General features: G+C 29.1%; 3 protein-coding genes across 4 annotated transcripts; all 3 read left to right on the top strand.

Annotated features, from left to right (window-relative positions):
- The first annotated feature begins 250 nt into the window (after positions 1 to 250).
- Positions 251 to 3,552, top strand: LOC130800122 (peptidyl-prolyl cis-trans isomerase FKBP17-1, chloroplastic). The gene is made up of 4 exons (XM_057663477.1): positions 251 to 643; positions 2,059 to 2,181; positions 2,565 to 2,681; positions 3,268 to 3,552. Exons 1-4 carry the CDS (start codon positions 317 to 319, stop codon positions 3,388 to 3,390), a joined length of 690 nt encoding a protein of 229 aa, XP_057519460.1. The 5' UTR covers positions 251 to 316; the 3' UTR covers positions 3,391 to 3,552.
- A 773-nt stretch (positions 3,553 to 4,325) lies between these two features.
- LOC130800059 (transcription factor GTE1-like) lies at positions 4,326 to 10,605 on the top strand. Its single transcript, XM_057663405.1, has 9 exons — positions 4,326 to 4,457; positions 4,834 to 4,934; positions 5,604 to 5,801; positions 6,344 to 6,421; positions 7,280 to 7,504; positions 8,116 to 8,196; positions 9,067 to 9,125; positions 9,363 to 9,513; positions 10,130 to 10,605. Exons 2-9 carry the CDS (start codon positions 4,842 to 4,844, stop codon positions 10,340 to 10,342), a joined length of 1,098 nt encoding a protein of 365 aa, XP_057519388.1. The 5' UTR covers positions 4,326 to 4,457; positions 4,834 to 4,841; the 3' UTR covers positions 10,343 to 10,605.
- Positions 10,606 to 10,866: 261 nt separating this feature from the next.
- Positions 10,867 to 13,156, top strand: LOC130800058 (uncharacterized). 2 transcript variants are annotated; one of them, XM_057663404.1, is made up of 2 exons: positions 10,867 to 11,126; positions 12,207 to 13,156. In XM_057663404.1, the coding sequence occupies exon 2, from the start codon at positions 12,229 to 12,231 to the stop codon at positions 13,042 to 13,044; it is 816 nt and encodes a 271-aa protein (XP_057519387.1). In that variant the 5' UTR covers positions 10,867 to 11,126; positions 12,207 to 12,228; the 3' UTR covers positions 13,045 to 13,156. The 2 variants fall into 2 exon arrangements, with proteins under 2 accessions (XP_057519387.1, XP_057519386.1); XM_057663403.1 differs by having other exon boundaries at positions 12,204 to 13,156.
- Positions 13,157 to 24,225: the final 11,069 nt, after the last annotated feature.

Below are 24,225 nucleotides of genomic sequence, written 5' to 3'. Positions count from 1 at the left end.
CTAAATCTACTATGTATACTATTAAAAATTTAAAGTAGTGACACTTAAATTAAATATTACTAAATATATTCTACTAAAAGCAAATTATATTATAATAACCTTTTTTAATTATATGATAGGTCGAGAAATGAATTACATGAGAGTCGAACCCAAAATTTTAATTAGAAAGTGGTACCTAGAAGGCTACAATGAAAAAGGGAACTATATATAAATAAACCCAATCTTTAAAAGCCCTTTCAACAACAATTCCTGTCCATTCATATAACAAAACAGAGATAAAATGATAAAAGAGTTGAATTGATTATTAGATACATTCATGACCATGATATCTTTCCATGTACCTTGCAATCCTACCATCAATTCATACCAATCAAAAAATGTGTCAATTATAAATTGTTCATCCAATCCTAATCATATACAAATACAACAATCAACAAGTAAAAATAGTAATAGAAGATCATTACTCTCGAAATGTATCATTATATCTACTACTTTCTTCTCATTTTCTGGTGAATCTTTTTCATTAACTCCTACTAATTCTAGTGAAGCCATTGCTAAATTCTTTGAGATCCCAAATTCTGGTGGAGTCAAGGCCTTAGACCTTCGTTTTGGTACCGGCCCCACCCCTATCGATGGTGATCAGGTTAGAATTGGGTCGGAATATGTTCTTTTCAACTTATTTTTTAAATTAATGATATTCTTGTTAAATTTTGTTTTTGATTGTCGTTTTATGATTTTTTTTATTAATGATAACTTGAAAACAATTTTTTTCATGATTGTGTTATACTTTCTAATTAAACTATTTTTGATAGCTTCAATTGATCCTAATGTCATGATAAAATCATGTGTATAGTTGACTAATGTTCATGTTAGAATATATGTATATTCTGACTTTTGGGACTTCAACTAAAAACTTAAATTTTATATTGGCTTTTAATATTATGTGAAAAAATCAGCTAAATTAAAAGTTTAAGTTAATATCTGAGATTCAAAATATATTATATACTCCAACAGTACATATATATAATCTTAATGACATTATAAATTTTTTAATTCCTTCAAATTTCACCTAAAATAGCTTCGTGAGTCATGACATTAGGAAAATATAACATTAGTATTGATTATTTTGCTTCAAATAGTGACTAAGCGTGAAGCAAACTTCCTCAAAATAGTTTTTTTTTTTTAAAATGCAATATATTATTTTATGTTTTATTTGATTTGATGGAAAACTATAAGAGTATTCTAAAAGGAGGAGAAATAGAGATGCATGGTTTATAACTTGTATTGTAATAAGAAATGTTCATATAATTTAAGAAAAATAAAATTTTTTAAATAATTAAAAATATTGTTTTATTGAATAATAAATTTAATAAAATAAAAGTAGGAATCATAAATATTAAAAAAATATTAAAAGAAAGTTAGTGGAAAAAATATAGAGACCACAACTAATTAAAAATATTTTTTTATAAAATTAGTTGGAAAATGTGGAGACCATAAGAAATATAAGAATTTTAAAATAAAATTAGTAAATAATAGGTGAGGACCATGAACATTATTGAATATTAAAATGAGGATGAATAAAGTAATTTTTTTTCCAAAATTTATGATATATATGGAAAATTTTTTTATGAAACAACAAATAGAACCCCAAAATGATAAGTGAGAATTTCCGAACGAAGGGAGTAGTTAATAAGAAAATAGAAAAAATTAGTTTCTTTCATTGTTGGGAATTGTTTAAAATAGAAAACTATCACAAATTGTCATAAAAAATAGTCTATCTGAGAAACACATTAGATATATGGACTAAATAAAATTAATATAAATTAAAGAGAATATAAAAATACGGGCTTTAATTTAGTGATCGTCTCTTGTTTCTCACAAAAATCCTTGGAAAACTATTATCCACCATTATTTTTCATTTGAATTTTTTATTAAATCAAAATGTACAATAAAAAATAATTTTAAATAAATATTTTCTTTCACACCGAACACCTCCAATTCTGGTGATTTGAACAAATGAAATTTAGGTTGACATGAGAATTTACTGTGAATGAGAAGGTAGCAATACATTATTATGGAAGATTGGCAGCAAAACAAGGATGGAGATTTGATTCAACTTATGATCACAAAGATTCAACCGGTGAACCAATTCCTTTCATCTTCATCCTTGGCTCAACCAATGTATGTATAAAAATTCTTTACAATTCTTTTTTTTTTTTTTTTTCAGCCGGTGTCCTGAAAGACTGTCTCTCTGAAAGATGTCTCTTAGACCTTATACGTGAAAACTTAGTGTCTACTTTTAATTTAAATTTTTCTTCACGGGTCGGCATAATTAAGAATGTTCTCTGAAAAACCGTCTCTCACAAAATTATTTTTTTTAAAAAAAAATTACTGGGTAGGTTGATTGGCTAAGAGAAAAGAAGAGTTAGTTGAGAATCAATCCTACAACTTTACCCGAGAAAGTCTATATTTACTCCTGTTGAAACAAAGCCTGATTTTGTATTTTCAATTTTTTTATGTGTCTTTTTTTGAAAATATAAGAATAGTAGTAAACATGTGAATAGGTAATTTCAGGGATTGAAGCAGCCATAAGAACAATGAAAGTAGGAGGTATTCGAAGAGTAATCATTCCACCATCACAAGGTTATCAAAACACAACCCAAGAACCTCTTCCACCCAATGTATGTCATCGTCATCTTAACTTTAATTATTCCTTATTCTCTCTAACATGAATTTGCGATTTTTGTACGACAGAATCAACTCAATTAATAGTTTAAACTGATAATTGAGGTTTAAAAATATATTTTTTACTCTATCATGTCTCATAACAAAAGAGACCTTAAAGCTAGAATGTGGGTGCAAAACACATAGATCTAATAATGACATTTATAAAGGAGCATGAGATAACATTAGAATTCAAAATTTTGACTTTTCGTCATATTGACTCTGATACCATATTATCACTGAACTAATTTACTTAAAACCTTGAATTAAGCTTTAAGATATGTTATATACTTTTTCAAATTGTTTATAGTATGAGCTTGAAAATTAAATTTTAAGAAAGATCAATTAAATATATGTATTTTTGAAATTATTGTAACTATTTGTCACTAGTTCACTCGGTGGATATGAATTGGATTTAAGGTTTTGGTATTTGTCATCGAGTTGGGTTATGTAATCGAATTTATATTGCGTTTCAGGCATTGTTATTATTGTTATATATTTTATTTTCAATTCTAAGCTAATTATTGGATTATGTTGTACCAGTTTTTTGATAGGCAAAGGCTGTTCACTACAATTTTCAACCCTACACGCCTTGCCAATGGAGAAGGTTCAACATTAGGAACTCTTATTTTTGATATTGAACTTGTTAAAGTTAAGCATTTGTAACATGAACTTCATAATTCATATCATAAATTTCATATGATACGTTTTAAATTTGTAATCATATTGTTAGTTTTGATTTTGAATAGACAAAATGTTTATAATCTCAGCGTCGGATAACCGTCTCAAAGTGAGATAATGTCAAATAAGAAATTTATATTCTCATTATTTATATAAGTTGCAGTATTTAATAACATATATATTGAGGCGAGTCATATTGAGAATTGAATCCGCCTCATACAATTTGTGCAATAGCAAATAAATTATTTGTTTAGAATATACCACTTACAATACGAATTCGTGTTATTATCTTTATTTTTTAAAAAAACGATATTTTATGTATGTCTTATATGAACTCAGTGGATGCAAATATAGTGCAACAAATTAACCTTAAGGATTGTGAGTTAAAAAAGTGGGACTAAGTTGAGTAAAGATTAAGAACTATGAGCTTGAATATGAAACATTAAGGAAAGGTGCACGATATTATAATAATATAGATCAAGTGTTTATTAAACTTTTACCAAAAAAAAAAAAACATAATATCTTTAATTTAAAAAAAAAAACATAGGCAAATTCTTTTATTTCATTTAAAAAACATAGCAATTATTGCCACAAACTAGTATTACTCTCTCATTATCCCTAGTATATTATCACAAATTTTTTTAAGGTTATAAGTATTAACTCTAAAACTATAAAAAATTAATTATTTTATAATTATAACTGATTGTTTTACGGTAAAAAGTGTGTATTGCGCCATCTTAATAGAAATGGTCTCACCGTATAACCGTCCCATTTAAAAATTAGTGTATATTTTTTTTCCTTTAAACAATAAAAAAGTATATATTTTTTTGAAAAGTATCTTTAGGAAGTTTGTTAAAAGAATCCTTTTGATAGTCACAACTCACAATTTTCTCATAGGCGGTTATAAGAAAAAATGCCAAGAAAAACGGAAATGTTTCTATGAATAGTAGTATTTGCATAACAAGTTTCTAACTCTACTAGATTTTACACTCCCAAAATCTTTTTCTCCAATTGTCATTGGGAAATTGCTGGTTTAATCTGCTTTACATTTTGTAAGTATTTTTGTACTAATTCATCTAATTTTAATTGTTTGAATGATTTTCTTTTGATATTATTGTTTTTCTTTCTGAATCTCTTTTGTTGTCGAATCGACACAATGCTTTTGTATTACTTTCCTAATTTCTTGATTTCTTGATTTTCATTTTTCTGTGGGGTGTAATTTAGTATCATAATGTTGTTTTATCTATCTGAAGAATTTGATTTTGTTTATGATCAAAACAATTCTTTGAAAAAGGTAGGAAATTTTTGTTTTATGTTGGAAAATATGTTCAATTTGATTAGGGTTTTGTTAAAATGAAATTTTAATGAATATTTGTATTTGTTTCATGGTTTTTTTATAATTATTTTGTATATTGATGAAATTTTCAGGTGAAGGGATGCAATTGATAATTGAGAAAATGGGTGATAATGCGGTTGATTTGAAAGATTACAATGATCGTGTTGATGGCGTGATTTCACGAGTCAATGGGGTGAGTTTGGTTTTGAAATTGAATTGTAGTGCTTAAGTTGCTTAATAATTTGAAATTTAGCAAAAATAAAATAAGGTTACATTTGAAAATCAATATTTCATTTTAAACTGTAAATTTCAATTATAAAATCATAAATAAGAATTTGAGAATGACAATATTTTGGAAGTCATTTTCAAATCCTCATCTATAATCAATTTTATAACAATTGTAGATTCGACTGAAATCCAAATTTGAATTTTTTTTGTTTTTCAAATACTAAATTTGAGTCAAATTAATATTTTTAAATGAAATTATCATTCCTAAACATAACATAAAAGGAATTTTGGTTGTGTAAAATGCTAGCTTAGAGGCCTACAAAGAAATACCCAGTTTTGGATTTTCTATGCATCAATCGAGTAGCTCTAATCCATATTACCTGATTGTTAGACTTTAACTCAAGTACCCGTGTTGGAGCTTTGGCACTCGAACATGGCTATGACACTTGACACTTTAATTTTGGTTCAAAATATAAAAGATTTTATGTAAAATAGCTAAGTCAGAGACCAGTCTAACATGATTTGTAAGTTAATTTGTTTTTTAAATTCGCGATTCGTTTAAAATGATCGTAAAATAGCCCAAAATTATCTACAATTCGCTTTCATTGATTTGCGATTAAATATCTACATGCAGATAGAGAAGAAACTTAATGAAATAGAGCAGTTCTACTCAAACAACGGTAAAAAACAAGCAAACAACTCAAAAGGCAAGTCTGGCTCTAAGTGCAAAAACAATGGTAAAGATAGAAATGCTGCTCATATCAGAAAGGAAGCATCTGCCTCAGAGCGAATGCAAAATCTTATACATAAGTTTGGCGGTATAATAAATGAGGTGGATGATTTTTGTGTTCTTGTTTCTATGTTTATTTGTTTGAAGCAAATTGTACTAATTATTTTGATGTACTCCTTATTTGCAAATTTAGAAAAAGTATCTTATTCACATTAATCTTTTAACTCCTATGTAAAGACAACAACCAACACTTAATAAGGGTAGAAACGTTAAAATGATAAATTAAATGGAAATTGATAAGAATTTAACGTAAAATGCCACGGCAGTCGGCAATTAGATAAGGTATAAACTGGACGTTACCATGTGGAAAAATCGTACAAAAATGCTATCACTGCCATTTCATGAAAGTTCGATGCTATCATATGGAACTTTTTTTTTTTTAATCATTTTCTTAGTGTCTAGGGAAAGGGGGGTTAGGGTTGCTGCCCAAATCAACTCACATGATGTTTCTTGAAGTATCTCCATGTAGGTTTCCTAAGGATAAAATAAGATATGGTCATATTTGTTTCCGAATTTGTAACCTTGTGGACGTTATGAACCGGAAATGATGGTTGTGTAACCCATTTTGCATGTATTTGTTTTAGATTACCCAGCATAAGTGGGCTAGGCCTTTTTTGGAGCCAGTAGATGTGGTGAACCTTTGTTTGTATGATTATTATGAGGTAAATTCATATCCTTTTTCATTTCTCCTTTTATTTCAATGTTTGTATAGTGCTCTTTTTTTTCTAAGAAATATGTTAATTAATTCTTGTTAGAAATAAGCTTCGTTAAATATTTTGTCTTTGTTAACTTGCTAATTATTTTTTAAGAATGTTATTGTTAGATATATCTTTTTAAGCTCTATTTTTGTTCAAATTTTACTAATATATATAGAATAACTAGGAAGTATTTGTCAATATTCATGTGAAGTTGCCGATTATGTTTGTTATCAGGATTAATAACCTCTTTTTCTACAGAATAACCTCTTTTTCAACAGAATAAAGCATTTGCGGCCCGTTTGGTTAGTGGTATTAAATGGTGGTAATATTGTGTAAAATATCATCAAAAGTTCTATATCATTCTCATGGTAATGAAACTTTGATCACGAAAAAGTTTTTTTGTTTACAAATTTTCATTACCACCTAATACCATCTCTGTCAATGGTAATGTATTGGAATGAATTTCATGAAAAAAATGAGATGATTAAAGTTGAACAAGCATGGTCATTAAGGTATCCAAAATATTTTTCAATCAAAATTACACTAGTTTTTCATTCCCATTATCACCTACCAAACATGCCGTTGGGGTAATGAAATGTTTGTAAAGCACATATGGACGAAATAAGAATTTTGTAATGTAAGGGAGGAGTTTTTGACAATGTTGTTGCTTCATTCTGGAGATGTAAGTTTTGGTTAATGGGTCCCCAGAACACTCTTACTCATTTACATGTCTGCTTTGTCTGGTCACTTTGCATGCCTTTTTGAGTTATATCTTGGCTGTCAGGATTTTCTACCTCCTCAGTTTTCATCTATCTCTTCCAGGTTATTAAAACACCTATGGATTTTAGTACAATAAAGAAAAAAATGGTAGCTAAGAATGGTAGCGGTTATAAGCATGTACGGGAGGTTTGTGCAGATGTGAGATTGATTTTCAAGAATGCGATGGTATATAATGATCAAACGAATGATGTCCATATCATGGCAAGATTCTTGTTGGACAAATTTGAAGAGAAGTGGCTGAAGTTTTTGCCAAACGTTACAAAAGAGGTGACACCTTATTTATTTTCTTTTACATGTTTTTATCAAGCGAGAGGGTCTCACTGACCAGAACCTTCTTTAAAGGGGGTGTTTGGTATATGGTTTGGCTTAGTTTTTTTTGTTGACTTTTGACTTTTAGCTTGTTGGTTGGTCAAACAGCCAAAAAAGTTTTGGTAAATATGACTTTTAATTCAGCTGAGTTTTAAGCCAAAATGAAAAGGCTGCTCCAGCTAGCTTTTTTAGTTGGCTTTTGGCTTGTTGACCCACTTTTTCTCTAATAAACAGCCAACAACTAATAATTAAATTTACAAAACATCTCCACAAACAATGGCTTTTTCAACTAGCTTAAAAGCCAACAAAAACAACCAACATTTTCAGCTGGTCAAACAAGCCAACTAAAAAAGACAATCGCCAATAACCAACAGTCAATTGCCAAACACCCCAAAAAGGGTATGGTCAGTTGTCTTTTATCCCTTCCTATAACCCCCAGACCCTGATCATAGCTTCTATGAGTATGATGAGTCCAGTTGTTATTTGTTAGGGGTTTCTAATCAATGTTTTATGTCATTGGCATGTTTTTTCATTGGTTTACTTTGTTAATGAGCAGCTTGTTGTTGTAGGAAGTAAAACGAGAAGAAGAGAATGCTAAGGTAGCTCAAGAGGCTACTTACGCCGAAATGGCAAGGGAAATGAGCAGTGAGGTGTGTTCCTTTTATTCACCATGACTAGAATTTGTTCCATTGAAACATTTAGGCTTGGATGCCGGAAAACATGCTTCGTGTTCACTAAACTTCCACTGAGTTCCACTACTAGCAATTATTTCTTTTAATAATTAAAATGCTAGACAATATAGGGGTGTACTTGAAAATGTCGTTTGATAACATTTCTGGTACGTGTTACAAAGATGTCTTTATGTTGTCTATATTCTTTAACAATCAAGATATTAATGATTTGATTTCCATTTTCTACTGTTTTTCTTTAAAAGAACAGACCCAAATGAGCTTTTAGAATAGAAAAGCCTTATACATTATGCCCTATTACATACTCTGAATGACTGAAATCATGTGTGCTTCGTAGTTAGTATGTTAGGTTGTTTGATGTTTGCAATTAAGGGTTAATTACCAACAACTTCGTTGTTATTACCACTTTCACATGATTCACTAATCTCCTTTCAAATCGCGAATCAAAAAAAGCGAATTATGGTTGGTTTTGGGCTATTTAAATGTCATTTTGAGCGAATCGCGAATTCGAAAAGCGAATTAATTTGCGAATCATGTTACACCGGTTATTACAAACTACAAAGATAAGGTTACGTAGCTTCGACTCTTTTGTCCTAAACCCTCCTAGGTTGGGCCAGCCTGGCCAATTGGTGGCATTGGGGCAATGAAATGGTGTTAAACATCGATAATAATTATACATATTCAACATACATGAATGTTTTTGAAACTCTTTTTTTTTATGTACTGATGTAAATGTAGATTAGCTTATGCTCTAGATGCTAACCTGCTTTTGGGTTTCTGTAATTTGCTTCGGTCTTAACTTTCTTTTCTCTCGTAAATCCTTGTATACAGCTTAATGCCGCCAATTTGATGTTGGATAAACTTAGGGAACAATTGGTTCAAAGACGCTGGTAAATTAGTAATTCCTATCTATGTACAAACTGAATTAACAACTAAAGAAGTGAAAACTGAAAATGAGACTGAGATATACATGTCGTGGCAAAAGGTGTTCATACTGAGGTATACACCTTTTAAGCTTGTATATACACTTGTTTTCAGTTTTCACCACTTTAATTGGTTTTCACATGATCTAAATTTTATATATTTTGGCATCTTCTATAGCTGAATTTTAGCTCATCGAATTTCAGGAAAATGTCAAAGGAAGAGAAAAAGCAGCTAGCCGTAGCCCTTACGCAGCTCTCAGTTGAGGACCTCAGTAGAGCTTTAGATGTTGTTGCCCAAAGTAATCCCACTTTCACACCAAATGCTGAAGAAGTGGACCTTGATGTCGATGCTCTGGTACTATTTCCTTCTGTACATTTTATTCCGTAGTTGATCAAGTAGTCTTTTCTTTGTTGATGCGATTTACTTTTGTATTTCGACTGATATATTCCAACTAGGGCTGTTAATGGGCCAGAACCCTTATCCGGCTCGTTTTTTAGAAGGTCTTTGTAAAGCCGGATCAAAAATGGGCCGAACCTAAACGGGCTCTATTATAATTAAAATAAAGCGGGCTATAAAAGGGCTGAATAAAGGTCGGAAAGAGGTCTTGGTAAATAGCATAATAAATGTAGGATTTAAATATTATAAATAACAATGTCAATGAGTATTATTAATATTTTATCAATTTAATTATTATAAATGATAATTTAATTGTTACAAGTTGATAAATGGAGATTAAAATAATTATTAGGAATAAAAATTGGTCGGGTTAGGCCGGGCCTTGCTTTTAAAACCCCGCTCATTTAAAGCCCATATTAAGTTTAAAGGGCCGTTATCCGGCCCATTAAACACCCCTAATTTCGACCATAAAGTAGCTCGCTCGACTGGATGCCTTAGTTCGGAATGTTGATGCTTAATTGAAGTGGAATTTAATCATCACAATATTAGTTTACATTGTTTTCCACATGTGCAGTCTGAAACTACATTATGGAGGTTAAAACTGCTTGCAAAAGATGCATTACGAGCTCAGAGCAAGCCCGCAACGACTATTGGCAGTAACAACAACAATAGAAAGAACGGCCGCAGCAGAAACAAGAAGAATAATGTCGATATATCGAAAATAAAGAAAGAGACCTATGATGCCCGTCCGACACCCGCCAAGAAGGGTAAAATGGCTGCCTCTTAACTAATTTTTAGCTATGTAATGAGCTAAGATTTGAAGGATCTGTTATTATGTTTATACCTTGGGAAAGTTAAAAGAAATTATAAGAATTGGTGGTGGTTTACTCGATTTTTTTAAAAAAATAAGGTATAAAGCTTGGGTTGGTTGGTACTGAATTATTAGATGCTTATTTGTTCCTTTGAACTTATATTAAAAAAAATATAGTAAATTTAATGAAGGAGAAGATTTTTTTAGTAGTCTCTGTAAATTATAAAAAAATTATGTCCATAGAATGACTCCATTATTGGCTATATGGATTAGCTATCTGATCTTTAAATATTTAAATATTAAGAATGGCATAAGTGATTAACTATTAGATATTTAAAAAAAATATTGATTAGCTATTTGATATTCAAATATATTACATCATTTTGATAAATCAACTAGACTAGAAGTACTAAAAGTGATAAAATGATCATTAAATTTAGGGCTTTATATTTTTTATTTTTTTATAGATATTCGAAGAATTGGTTAATGTCTTATTTAGAAGTAAATTATAGGGAAAGCTATACGTTTACAATTCCACCATAGCTAACAGCCAATCACATCCTAAATTCTCTTTTCCCCAACTCCCAAACATAAACCCTAAATTCCCAATTCTGTTTCCTCAACTCTCAAACCTATATCGAATTCTTGAACTCATACTGTGATTCGTGATTTGCAATCTGCTCTGCCAATTTCAAAGTTTTTGGAAGGGTTTTATGCAATCTGCTCTTCCAATTTCAAGTTTTGCTGTGGCTTCCTACAAGTATTGCTATCTTCTTAGTTTTTCTTTCGTAGCTTTCCTTCTCTTTCTATGTTGAGTGACTTGATCAGTGTGTTTTAACAATTACAATTGCTAATTACTCCAATGCAGATGACTGATTTCTTTTGTTTTCAATTATTTGACATGCTAAATTTGATTCTTTATTAGGTCAATTTTATTGGATTTTAGTCGTCAATAATAGAACTAGGTCATTGTTTAGTTTGAACATTGTGTTCGTTTTTGGTTGATACAATATCCTTCAAGATATTTTACCGGTGAATTGCAATAGGCAATCTGGAACATGCTGAGAAGTTACATTGAGGTTCTTATGTTTGCGTACAGTGAAAATAACTCTCTCCGTTTCATATTGTTTGTTAATGTGAGAGTGGTAACAAAAAATATGAAACAAATGGGTAATATTTGTGTGTAGTCTACAGAAAATACTAGTAGCGGTTATCCATGTGCTTTACGTGTTCGTAAATATATGCCTCGCCATGGAGGAACTGATAGTATTAATGAAATTGCTGGTACTCCTAGAATTATGAGGTTAGAGAATCAAATCATGTTGTTTTTTTGAGAAATGCAAATTGCTGCTGGATATTGTATACTTTACATGCTTAAGAAAAAGCATTAAATAATATAGAGAAGAGATCAAGAAAATGATGCCTCTTTTGAATTCACATACTTCACCATGCAGCCTGGTAAAATTGAAAACAAGCAATTTGTTTCTTGTCTGATCTTCTCCTTTACCCCCTGCCTGTATTTGCATAATTGCATCAGACTTCATATACTGATCAACAATATGTTCCTTGATTGAATCTCTAAACTAAAGTGGCTAGTGATAATAATGACGTCCAATAAAATTGAGAATCAGAATCATGGGTTGACCTGGTGGATGAAGACTTTTCCTTTTACCCTAGTGACGAGGTTTTGTTTCTCACCACTTACAGAAAGGATTGATAACCTTCTTCCCATGTAGTTGATTCTCCAATCTTACCCCGACTAAAAAATTGATATCTTGCAAACCATTCGTGTTAGATTAAAGTTGACGGGAAAATGAACATGACTCGTTTTTGGCAGTAGGATCTGCATCTGACAAGCCAGTATGACGTTAAGCTGTTCTTTTGTGAAGCCTGTGCTGGCAGTCCCTCGTTCGCTAACTAAGAAGAACCTCATCGTCACATCCATCCCTCTCAAGTCCTTGAACATTATCAGTTGTTGTTCGATCAATGACTTTGTTACCGTGAACAATGACAAGTATGTGAACAAACAAGTGATTACTTTGAATCCAAGGCTGTACGACTATATTTTGAGCAATACTAGAGAGCCAAAAGTGTTACAGGAGCTGCGAGAAGAGACTGCTACAATGCGTGGAAGCCAAATGCAGGTTGCTCCCGACCAAGCTCAGCTACTCACTATGCTAGTCGAAATTCTCGGGGCAAAGAAGTGTATTGAGGTTGGAGTTTACACTGGTTACTCTTCCTTGGCTGTTGCCCTCGCCCTTCCAGAATCGGGTTACTTAGTCGCCTGTGAGAGAGACGAGAAGGCTCTTGAAGTTGCAAGAAGATACTACGAGCGAGCTGGGGTTCTTCATAAGGTGAAGATTGTACATGGTCTCGCCATAGATACTTTGAATACATTGATTTTGAACGGAGAAGCTGGAAGCTACGATTTTGCATTCATTGATGCAGATAAGAAAGCGTACATGGAGTACTTCGAGTTGTTGTTAAAGCTCGTAAGGGTCGGTGGTGTTATCGTAATCGATAATGTACTTTGGTACGGGAAAGTTGCTGATCCCTTAGAGACTGATTCTAGAACTGTTAGTCTCAGAAATTTCAATAGGGCTATCTTTGAAGATGAGCGTATAAGCATTAGTTTAGTACCAATTGGTGATGGTATAACAATTTGTAGAAAAAGATAAGAATTTGTCAAATTGTAATTGTTTTATGGAATTTGTTATATTAAAAAAAATGTGGAATTTGTTATATAAGTTTTGTTCTTGTATATTTTAGATAATTCCAATTTATTACTTCTTCTGTCTCTAATAAATTGTTACAATTTCTATTTTAATTTAACTCTTTATCTCTATAATAAAATTTCTATTATAGATAGTGTTCTCATCATTTTTTTTATTTTTTTTTTTTTGGGCAAATAAAAATTCTTTCATTCACTAGAACTAACTAATATCTCAGACAAGGATTTTGCTTTACTTAATTTGCATGAATATGAAACCGAAGCCCACCTTCTAGGAAGGGTGTCCTCAGCCCACTCTTCATCTGCATAAGAGCAAGGGATTTTCTTTATTTTTTATTTACACTATTTATTTTTTTTCACTTTTAATAATACTAACACAATTTAAAGGTGTCAATCAAACTTATAATATTTGAAATAAGTATAACAATATCTTGGGGGCTGAGGGATTATTTTTTAAGTGTATAAATTGACTTATTTTCCTACTTAATTTATACTTTTGTGAAATATTATCCAAAAATAACAACCAAAATGGATTTTTTTTCTCAAAATAAAATATTAAGGTTTTGACTTTTGACTATAGGAGGTATTCATTTGGGTCATCGGATTTATTTCAGGTCAGGTGTTTCGGGTCGGTTTAAAATTGGGTTTTGTGTTCACATTGGTTTTTACGTAATTGTAAATTTATTTATAAGTGGGGTCAAATCAATTCGTTTATAAGGTCAGGTGAATATCGAATAATCGGGTTTGTTTTGAGCACCTCTACTTTTGATGATGATGAAAAAAAAAGTAGTATTTGCTTCATAAATTTCTTTATATAGAATAGTATCTTATCTCAGTTAGAGTATATGTCATTTTTTCGGGGGAATAGTAAGCCCAGGTTAGATCCGTCTATATTGTAGACTCGTATCATTATATTAATTGTGTAATATAACGACTTGGTTCAGCGCACAAGCAAATTTGAGTGTTCGAACCATCTAAGCTATTATTATTAATTTGCCCAATGATTATAGGTAGATCACAAATTCTTAAATGAATTTATCTCATGGTAAAGTCATTTCTATTGGAATATGATTTTACAGTACAATTTTAAAGCGATTAATTTTAAAAATGAGGTAATTATAAAGACTCGTCTTATGACGAAAGTTTCATATAAGACGAGCTGATTTTCACTCTCTTCAGAAAGCCAACTTTACAAAAGAGTTTAAAATTAGTTATTTTTACAGTTCACATCTTACACAAATTTTTCATTTTCTAAAACATATTTAAAAAGTAAAAACAGTCAAGCCCATATTATTGAGCCATGAAATTTACCAAAACTAGGGGTCGTAAACATTATTTTGTATTAATATTACAAAAAAAAAAAATAATAAATAAAATTTTAAAAGTTTTCTTGTATGTATTTATACCTTGACTTGTTTATATAAAAAAAAATTATAAATTTCATACATATATTTAAAAAAATACTTTTCAATTTATATGAAATAAAATAATACTTCTTTCATTTTATTAAATTAGTTATATTTTAACTAAAATTATGAGATTTTTTTTAATCAAAACGTAACAAATTCAACAAAATAGAAGGTACGGACATAATTAGCTTGCACGTTAAGGTGGGGGATTCAATTGTGAAAGCATGATGCAAAGTATGGCAGAGATCATGTGATAATAATCAGATTTTGGCCAATCACAATGTTTTTATTACTACTAATCTTAGAATGTCTTTTTTTTTTTTATTTAATCTTAATTCGCTACTTGCAAATAATTAATAAATAATCCCAAATATTATTCTCTTCCCGTTATAAGTAGTCAGAACAATCAAAAACTATGCCAATTGTTTTCAAGCTGGCCATCTCTTGCCCATTTTCATGACTTCATATGATTTCCAAAGACTTCAAATTATTGATTAGCATGTCATCTTATCATAATACTTAGTATATCTCGCTTATAAAAAATATGATACAAAAGATATGATACAAAGAGAATATATAAACAGCAATTTATATGCTTATTAAAGGAGAAAAAGAAGTTGTGAGTTGCGATTTGTTGGACCCTCACTTAAAGAAAATTTACAAATAAAAATAAAAGACCAAAAAAAATGAGTAGTAATAATAAGTGAATTTTAATAATTTAATAATAAATAATAAAGATGGTATGTTCACTTTGTAAGTCTTTGGAGTCGTTCCTCTCATTGCCATTATGATTTTGAGATGGTATCTCTATGGCTTGTGGAGTATATGCACTTCGTATTTCCCCGATAATATATTGGCATTAACATTATGCCCAACTCAATTTAACATGGTCTTTGAGCCGAAGAGGGTTCACATGTGAGGGCTGTTGAGATGGTTTTTGCCCCCTATCAATGAATTAAAGATGGTATGTACACTTTATAAGTCATTGGAGTCTTCCTCGCCTCATCTATGGTTTTAAAATGATATCTCCTTAAATTATGTAGTGTGTACACTTCGTATTTCCCCAATAACATTTTGACATTAACAATAAGTTCAACTTCATTTTAACAATTATGAGATCAACAATCCATGTGATTTATTTTATGGTATCAAGAAAAATATATAATAATCTTTGGCTGCATCTTTCTTTATGGATATGGGTTGTTATATTCTTTTTCACCCCAAACTCTAATCATAGTATTTCTATGAGTGTGAAACACTGGATATGATGAAGAAGAAAAATATACAATAAAATGCAATTATCGTATCTAGCTAGTAGTTAATTTATTACTAGTAAATTGCTATTAGTAGCATTATCTTAATTATATTGAATCTTAAAATTTTATTATTTTGTTGCTTCTAATTAGATGAATATATATTTTGGTAAAATGGAAACAAATAAAATCGAGTCTTATCTCAATTGGATAGGACATTATATACTATTTTTTGAATAAATGATGAATTTGATTATCATCTAACCTTTTATTTCTTCCGCCTAAACTGTAATAAAAAAAAACAAACAAACAAAATGAGTAATTACTAATTAATAAAATGAATACTAATTTAGTATAGTAGTTATTATTACACGCTTTAAGAATTAATGTTTGAATAAAGATTAGCTCAATATAATGTATATTTAACTATAGTATATAGTATAAAAAAATATATAGGTATTATATTTTTGAAAAATATTAGAAAATGTTATCCAGTTACAAAGTATTTTGAACGTTAAGCATTAATGCTCCTCTCATGATTATAGACATGTTTTTGCTCGTTTGAAGTTACATTTCTTTGTAGATCTGGATTCTTTTTTTAGTTTGAAGAAAGCAATTTTATTAAACTCTAAGGATCTTTTAGATTATTATTGGTATTAAATAATGGTAATGACAATAAAATTAAATACCGCAAACAAATTTAACTTTTTGTGATATTGGATTTAGTAGCATTAAAAAACTGCCACTGATTTATATTTTTAGTGTAATGATTGTTGGTTTTTATTTTATATTCCATTATAAAGTGATTTAGTGACACTTTATTTGGCCTTTAGGGGCATATGTAATTGTTACTATAGTTTAGAGTGATATTTATGAGAAATGTCACTAGATCCTATGTCGTAAAAATCTTTAACATGATTTTTTATTATACCAATAAAGGATCTAATATACATCACTAAATCCACTATATATACTATTAGAAATTTAAAGTAGTAATATTTAAATTAAATGTCATTAAATATATCCTACTAAAAGTAAATTATGTTGTAGTTTACTTGGGATTCAGACCTTATATCGGATGGGTTTAAAAAGTCATCAAATTCGGATTCATCTAGTACCAAAATATGTTTTTTGGCGTTTTTACCGATTCAAAAAACATTCGCTAAACACCATTTTATATATAGAGGTAGTATGATAAAATATGTGCATTGGGTCAAAATAATATTATTGGCTTTAAATTAATCCATTAAGATGTCATTATAAGTAAAAATAGAATAATTTTAATTTTTATGGGAAAAATTTTAAAAATTATAAATTTAAATGGGTTTAAATGACACGATGTAGTTCTGACCATGCGTGTATATATATATACATAAAATGTGTTAGGTTATTTTTTTTATTAATTTACAAAATGAGAATTAAGAACTTTATCAATTACTCCCATAATGCTTCTATTTAACCATAAATAATCAAGATATTAATTCAAAAAATGAGAATATAGAACCATATGAATAAATCCCATTGTATAAATATTTAAAATTTTAATAACTAGTATGTGTAATACTTTTTTGAACTAAAGAGCCAAACTATTCCCTTCCAATATACTCCAATGCATTTAGTTAGTTGTATATAAAGTGCACGTAGAGGAATGGTATGTTCTAGTAAAAGCACATCACATGTTATATAAATTATTTACACTTGTATTTATAAGTTGGTGAAGTTCATGTTCCTTGCAAGTCTAATTAATTATGATTGAGATCCAAATTTATTGGACACAAATACAACCACTTTTAAGTTATTACTCCCTTATCCTTATTAATTTTTAAATTTTTACCTATAAATTAAATATACGAGATCTTTTTAATATAAATAGTGCAAATTTACAAAAACAAAAGGTGTAGTAAACTTTAATATTTTGAGATAAATATATGACTTGATTGGAATTAAACAAGTATATGATGAAGCTGATATGTACAAAATGTTCGACCGTACATGTTCATTTTAATTAATAGACTTTTTATATAAAATTATATTATTTACTTTTAGTTCAATTACTAAATTTCAGTCCTAAAATATTTTTAAAAATATAAAATATATATGACCTCAAATATTTTTATTCCAATAATAGGTGAATATATTAGATTTTTGATATTTCTATTATGTGAGAGGAACCCATCCTAAAATCTTATGATGATGATATAATTTAGATGTTACTCCTATAGTTTCTAATTTCAATTGTATTTATATGATAATTATTCAGCAAAGTATCAGTGTCTGCGCAACTCCACTCATTTAACCGAAAATTCCGAACACTAAATTAATCGAAATTCTATGATTTAATATGAATGCTTTAGACATTAATATTTTAATATAATTTGCAAAAGAATAACATTAAAATCGTAATTCATAAAAGTTCAACTTTAAAAATATAATACGCAAATTAATAATTCTATTTATAATACTTTACTCTTGTCTCTCGCATTAAAGTTTCTAAATCTTGTTATCAATTAATTGTCGTAGTGTGTTCGAATCAATGTGGACAATATCGTTAGCAGGCCGGGGTCGGCCCTCCTTAAATTTTTTAATGCTTGAAATTCTTATTTGACTACTTAACATTTATTTTAATGATTTTATTTTAATGCTTGAAATTTAAAAATAATTTTTATGGCGTCATAAGGATAATTTCGAATTGTAGTCATAAAATATACGTATCTGATAAGGTTATGGTTTAGAAAAGTTTTAATTTTAAAAGCAAAAAAAACACAAAATATTAAATATTATGAGAATAATTTATGCTGGATTCACACTGTTTGAATGGTGTGACTTAAGTGCATATTTTGTGTGCACATTTGGTGTGTGCATTTATGTGTGACTCTTGAGTTTAGAATCCAATAAGTATGTTAATGTAGGTGTATTAAGTTGAATCTGGATGATTGTGGTTTATGATGGTGATTAAGAGTATGGATTAATGAGGTAATGAAGTATGAGTTATTCATGGGAGTTATGGGATTTAATGAAGAAGTGCAAAGGTTTAATTCAAAATGCTCTACTATGCAAGTCGAGCAATACTGTCAGAAGCCTTCTGAAGTGCAGCTCGACCAGCTCGCTCGACCGAGCGAGCTCAGAATGGGTCGAGCGAGCATACAGAATGCAACCAGAAACTTCCTGTAGCCCGCTCAACCGAGCAAGCCCCTCTTTTGGTCGAGCAAAGTCTCTGATACTCCTAGGATGCTGTTTTTTACTCTTCAAGTATTTGAGGATGTTTCATTATCATTTATTCATAGTTTTTTTAATGTACTTAATGTTACTTAGTGAGATCTCATTCACACATATAATCATCCACAAAATACACCCCAAGCCAAACACTAGCCTATATCTCTTCTCTATTGTAATTCTCCATATTTGAGAGTTCTTTAAACTCCTTTGATAATATAAGAGATACTACACACCGGATGACGTAGCCTAAGTTGGGTGATCCTCGTTAAATTTTTGTGTCATTTTATTGCTTTACTTTCTCCTACAAACATCGATATCATTGATAGCTTAATTTGTTTGTCACAAAACCTCATACATTCGATCTTGGCAATATTGGAGTTTGAAACACATTGTTCGAACTCTAATATAGCATCGTTTTCACACACTTCTAATAAAAATACTATTATATAGTAGGGCATCATAGAGTAACATAATAGATAGTATAACTTATGCTAATATTATAAACTCTATTCTTTTCCATTAGCAACAATATATATATATATATATATATATATATATATATATATATATATATATATATATATATATATATAATAAATGAGTATAGCTAGCTAGCTCCGGTCATAAGCAAACCTAGAAGAAAATGAAAAGGCTAAAATACATGTGCATAAATTGAGCTCACTTTACACTCAAAAAATCATAGTTTGATACATGTGCTAAAGAGATGAAGAACCAACATCATTATAGCAAACATAAATAAAGTTAATTAGGAGCAACAAAATAAACTAAATTAAAAAGTAAATTTGTCCATGTTTAAATTAGGATTCTATAATTAAAGAGTTTCTTTTAGCTTTTAGGTGGTTTATTCCTTTATTTCTCTTCATTTCCTTTTACTTTTCTCAACTTTCAAGCATAATTAATTTTATAATCCCAAGAAAGGAATACAACCATGTGAATTATAGGGGACATAACATTTTATCAACGAAAAAGTAATACAGGAAATCTATATATGTATTTAAATTTTTAACATATTATTTGAGGGTACGAAATATTATACTCCCTCCTATTCATCTTAAGTGTCTCATTTACTTTATGCACTCTATCCAATGTGCTTATTCAATCCTTAATAAATCGAGTTATGTATAATTAAAAATTATAAAAAGTTGATATTAATAATCTTTACGTCAAAACGAATCAAATAAGATCCCACATGACTATGTTTTAACTTATAGATTAATAATAAAATGCAATTTAAGAGTGATAAATGAACAGTGTCTCAAAAGTAAATGGGACACCTAAGCTGAATAGGAGGGAGTAATATATTTTGGAGAACTATTAATTTAATTAAATTTTTAGTTGAGTTGATTTGTTAACATGGTATCTGAAGTCAACGTGATAAGAGTATATATAGAGCGCAATTTCAGCTTAAACGCTTGTTTAAACGCTTGGTTGAGTTAATTAATTAACTCATAATACATATACACTTAAAGATTAGACTAGTTTAACTTCCAAATAATTAGGGTAATAAATTTGCCCAAAAGGATTTTGAAATCCTATACATTAAAGTTTCTTTAATTTTGCTACATTATAAATATTAAATTAAAAACTATTTATATATGTTTTAACTTATCTACATTACAGATATTGAGTAAATCATTTGCTTATGAGTTATGTGTACTGCGTAGAGGTGTATTTTTTTACAAGAGTATATTGTACCTTTGTACAATTTAAGTAGTAGTACTATTTTCATCTTTTTATAATCTTTCAATCGCATATTAAATTAACAAGTGCCCAAATTCAACCACTTAGAAATGAGAGTTGTTAAAAAGATTTAATGTTTTATTCCTTATATAGTACTTCCTCTGTTTCACTATACTTGCTACATTTGATTTTTTATGCAAATTAATGTTTTATTTTGATCATTTATATGCAGAACTATACACATCTAAAAATTATAAAAATTATATATTATGAAAGTATTCAATTAAATAATTCAAACAAGATTCCACTTAACTCTATTTACTAATCTATCAAAAGGTCCAATTAAATGAAACAGCGAAGTACATTATTAGGAGGTTAAAACGAAGTACAATACATAAGAATAGACAGATCTATTAATTGTACGTTTGATGGTGAGTTAGTTTCATACAAGATGAAATATCAGATATTTTTATAGGAAATGGATTGAGTTGTATGATTGTTAAGAATTATTCAAAAGAATAGAACGGCTTTCTCTGATAATATTCAGAGAATACTGCTGACAAATGGATTTTTCGTTATGCTATAATATTTAGATAATGCAACATAATTTCTGTTCAATTATGCAGTTCATCATGTGATCTGCCCATCTTGCTTAAATTCTATAGTTTTTGCAAATTTCAAAATTATATTTATAAACAGAATTTGTATGTTTGAATTTAATTAAACGTAATATATTTGACATCATTGGCCAATTCTAGTGAGAAAGGCAAATGGGAGAAGATCTTGCAATTGTGTAAATAACGGTCAAGTTTAATTACTTAGGACCAGTAATTCAGAGATGTACTATACTCAAGATGGGTGAATTTAATAAATACTCAAGTGGGAGAATCTCATACATGGTACTAAACCTTTCACTTTAATAAGGGGTGGATGAGATTTAGATCTTTAGTCACATTGGCTTTAATTTTATGTCAGAATATCAACTTAATCAAAAGTTTAACTTGATAGTTGAAGTCCCACGATATATTATATATTCTATCGGATATTATTCACACAACTTTAATATCTCCATGACATTTTGTGTTCATGTCAATTACTGGTGTTGCAATATTATTGGGATGAAAGGAGTAATTTGTAAAACCCTTGTAATGAGTGCACCAACGCTAAGGTGGATGCATGAACATATCAATATGGATAAGAATTAGTTTTTGAGAAAGAGGTTAGGGGTTACAATCATCTTTGCAAAGATGCGGGAAATTAGATTGAGATATTTTATATATGTGCAAAGGAAGCTCATTGACGGACTCGTGAAAAGGGTGGAAAGCATCATTGGTGGCGGAAAAGGAAGTCACAATAGATCTAAGAAAACGTTAAAGTAGCAAATTAAGAATGACATAAGCAAATTGCGCCTTTCTAAGGAGTTAACTAAGGATAAATCACTAGCAAATGTCGTATTGATTTCCTAAACATTAAATAGTCACCTACACCTATACCTTATTTTCTATTTTGGCCTTTATGTCAGCTTTTATATCTGTAATTTTGTAAGCCTTAATATTTAAACTCATTGTCTTGTCTTGTCTTGCTTTTGTTTGCAGGTCTTTTTTGAGCCAATAGACTCTTTGATTGCATACTCTTTTATGGGTATGATTTGTCTTCTTTGATTGGTCCTTATATATCGATTATAGTTATTATGAGCGAGATACACCGAATAATAATGATTATATCAGAAAAGAATCTTTAGAATGGCACACTTTGTGGTTCCTTAGACTTGAACATCCCTGATATATAATGGGAGGCCATTCCTACCTTCCTATTCTTAATCTTCTCTTCTCATTGGCTTTTAGTGTTCAAGAGTATAGTAAAATATACTTCTAGTACTTACAAGTAGAAAATCACAATAATTTTCCTTGGATGCTGATTCTCCTTGTATCAATTAGGAATGATTATGATATCTTAATTAGACTTCTTACTTAGTAATTATTTTCATTTGCCACCCTTGCAATTGAGTTGGTGCACTTTAGTGGGTGTTTAATAGTAATTTTAATTATTAAAATTAGTAATATTAATTAGTTCTTAACTAATAATTAATTAAACATGGTTAGTATATGGTCCCCTTGTGATCCAACTCTTAACACTCTTTTAGACTAATGTTGAGAATTAAAGTACAATTAAGCATTCTAGTTGGTTCTAGAATAATTATGTATAGTATCATATTGAGTTGTACCTATGTTATGTCATAGGAGTACTTAACTATTTTGATTTGACACTGTACTGTTAGTCTATAGTAATATCACATCTGAAGGCTAATATTTCCCTCAATCTCCAAGAGATTGCAATTAGTACTCCACCTTTATATACATACTTCCTTTGTCGTATAGAATTAGTCTCAAGTACAAATGTAGTGAAAAATAAGGAAAATAAGTATAGCGGTAAAAAATTTTATTTTATGGAGAAAAAGTTGGAGAAATGTGTTGATCAGATGAAAAAATAAATTAAATGTATAGATAAAAATTAAAAAAAAAAGTGTAAGTAATTTAGTAGGGATAAGTAAATTGTACTGATAAAAGAAAAAAAAAAGAGAATGTACTTCTTCCGTTCCGCAATACTTGTTACATTTTTCATTCTTGATAATTTTATATTACTTGCTACATTTCTATTTTTTGTAATAAAACAACCATATAGAGATCTATTTTACCCCTATTTTTATCCTACTCTATACCTCATTAACTTTTATATCTACTATATAAATATCTACTTTATCCCTATTTTTAGTACAAAAGTTATTTTCCTATTTTTTTCATTTTCAATTTAGAATTAAAATGGAGGGTATAATTTTCTATTATATATTGTACTCATATTTTCTTAATTCTTGTGCCCATATAAATATAGCAACAAAAACAGAACAGAGAAAGTATGTGAATAAGAATAAAAATAGTGAAGTTAAGTGTTAGCAATCTTATCGAGAGGGAGGGAGCTCAGTATGAAATTTTGGTTTATGAATTATCATGCACCTAAAAAAAAGAAATTGAGAATTTTACTTTTGGTTGTAAATTTAATTATAATTCATGCAAGCATTATGTGATGGTAGAAATTGAGAGCCTTTTGATTGAGTTAATTTTTTAATATATATATATATATATATATATATATATATATATATATATATATATATATATATATATATATATATATATATATATTATATATGATATAAAATACCATTTACTCCTATTAGTGGAATATATTAGCAATTAGCAACAATTGATAAAGCGTATAAAAGGTATAAAATCATTTTTATTGTTTCAATTATAAGGTTAATATTTAGATTAATTGAATTGGTCCTTCAACATAATTAATATTTGATTTTTTAAATAATTAAAAGATAAAACAAACTTATAAACTAAACATCTCTTGCATGCACAATTTAAAGTTTTAATTTGCATGTACAATTCAATTTATAAAGGAAGGTGACTCTAGTTGTAAGGACAAAATTAAAGTTGAAATTTCATTTCTCAAAAAATAATTGCAATTTAAATTGCTTTTCAACTT

Source organism: Amaranthus tricolor, chromosome 14, assembly GCF_026212465.1.
Source record: "Amaranthus tricolor cultivar Red isolate AtriRed21 chromosome 14, ASM2621246v1, whole genome shotgun sequence".
Taxonomy (NCBI): Eukaryota; Viridiplantae; Streptophyta; class Magnoliopsida; order Caryophyllales; family Amaranthaceae; genus Amaranthus; species Amaranthus tricolor.
Note: the sequence above shows the minus strand (reverse complement) of the source record. Positions and strands in the feature narration are given on the sequence as shown.

Bases quoted from the DNA above. Each gene is read 5' to 3' on its own strand.
- LOC130800122 (XM_057663477.1), top strand. From the start codon at position 317: ATGACCATGATATCTTTCCATGTACCTTGCAATCCTACCATCAATTCA. The intron at 644-2,058 runs GTTAGAATTGGG...GTGAATGAGAAG, and splicing joins CCCCTATCGATGGTGATCAG to GTAGCAATACATTATTATGG. The intron at 2,182-2,564 runs GTATGTATAAAA...ACATGTGAATAG, and splicing joins TCATCCTTGGCTCAACCAAT to GTAATTTCAGGGATTGAAGC.
- LOC130800059 (XM_057663405.1), top strand. From the start codon at position 4,842: ATGCAATTGATAATTGAGAAAATGGGTGATAATGCGGTTGATTTGAAA. The intron at 4,935-5,603 runs GTGAGTTTGGTT...ATCTACATGCAG, and splicing joins TGATTTCACGAGTCAATGGG to ATAGAGAAGAAACTTAATGA. The intron at 6,422-7,279 runs GTAAATTCATAT...TATCTCTTCCAG, and splicing joins GTTTGTATGATTATTATGAG to GTTATTAAAACACCTATGGA.
- LOC130800058 (XM_057663404.1), top strand. From the start codon at position 12,229: ATGACGTTAAGCTGTTCTTTTGTGAAGCCTGTGCTGGCAGTCCCTCGT.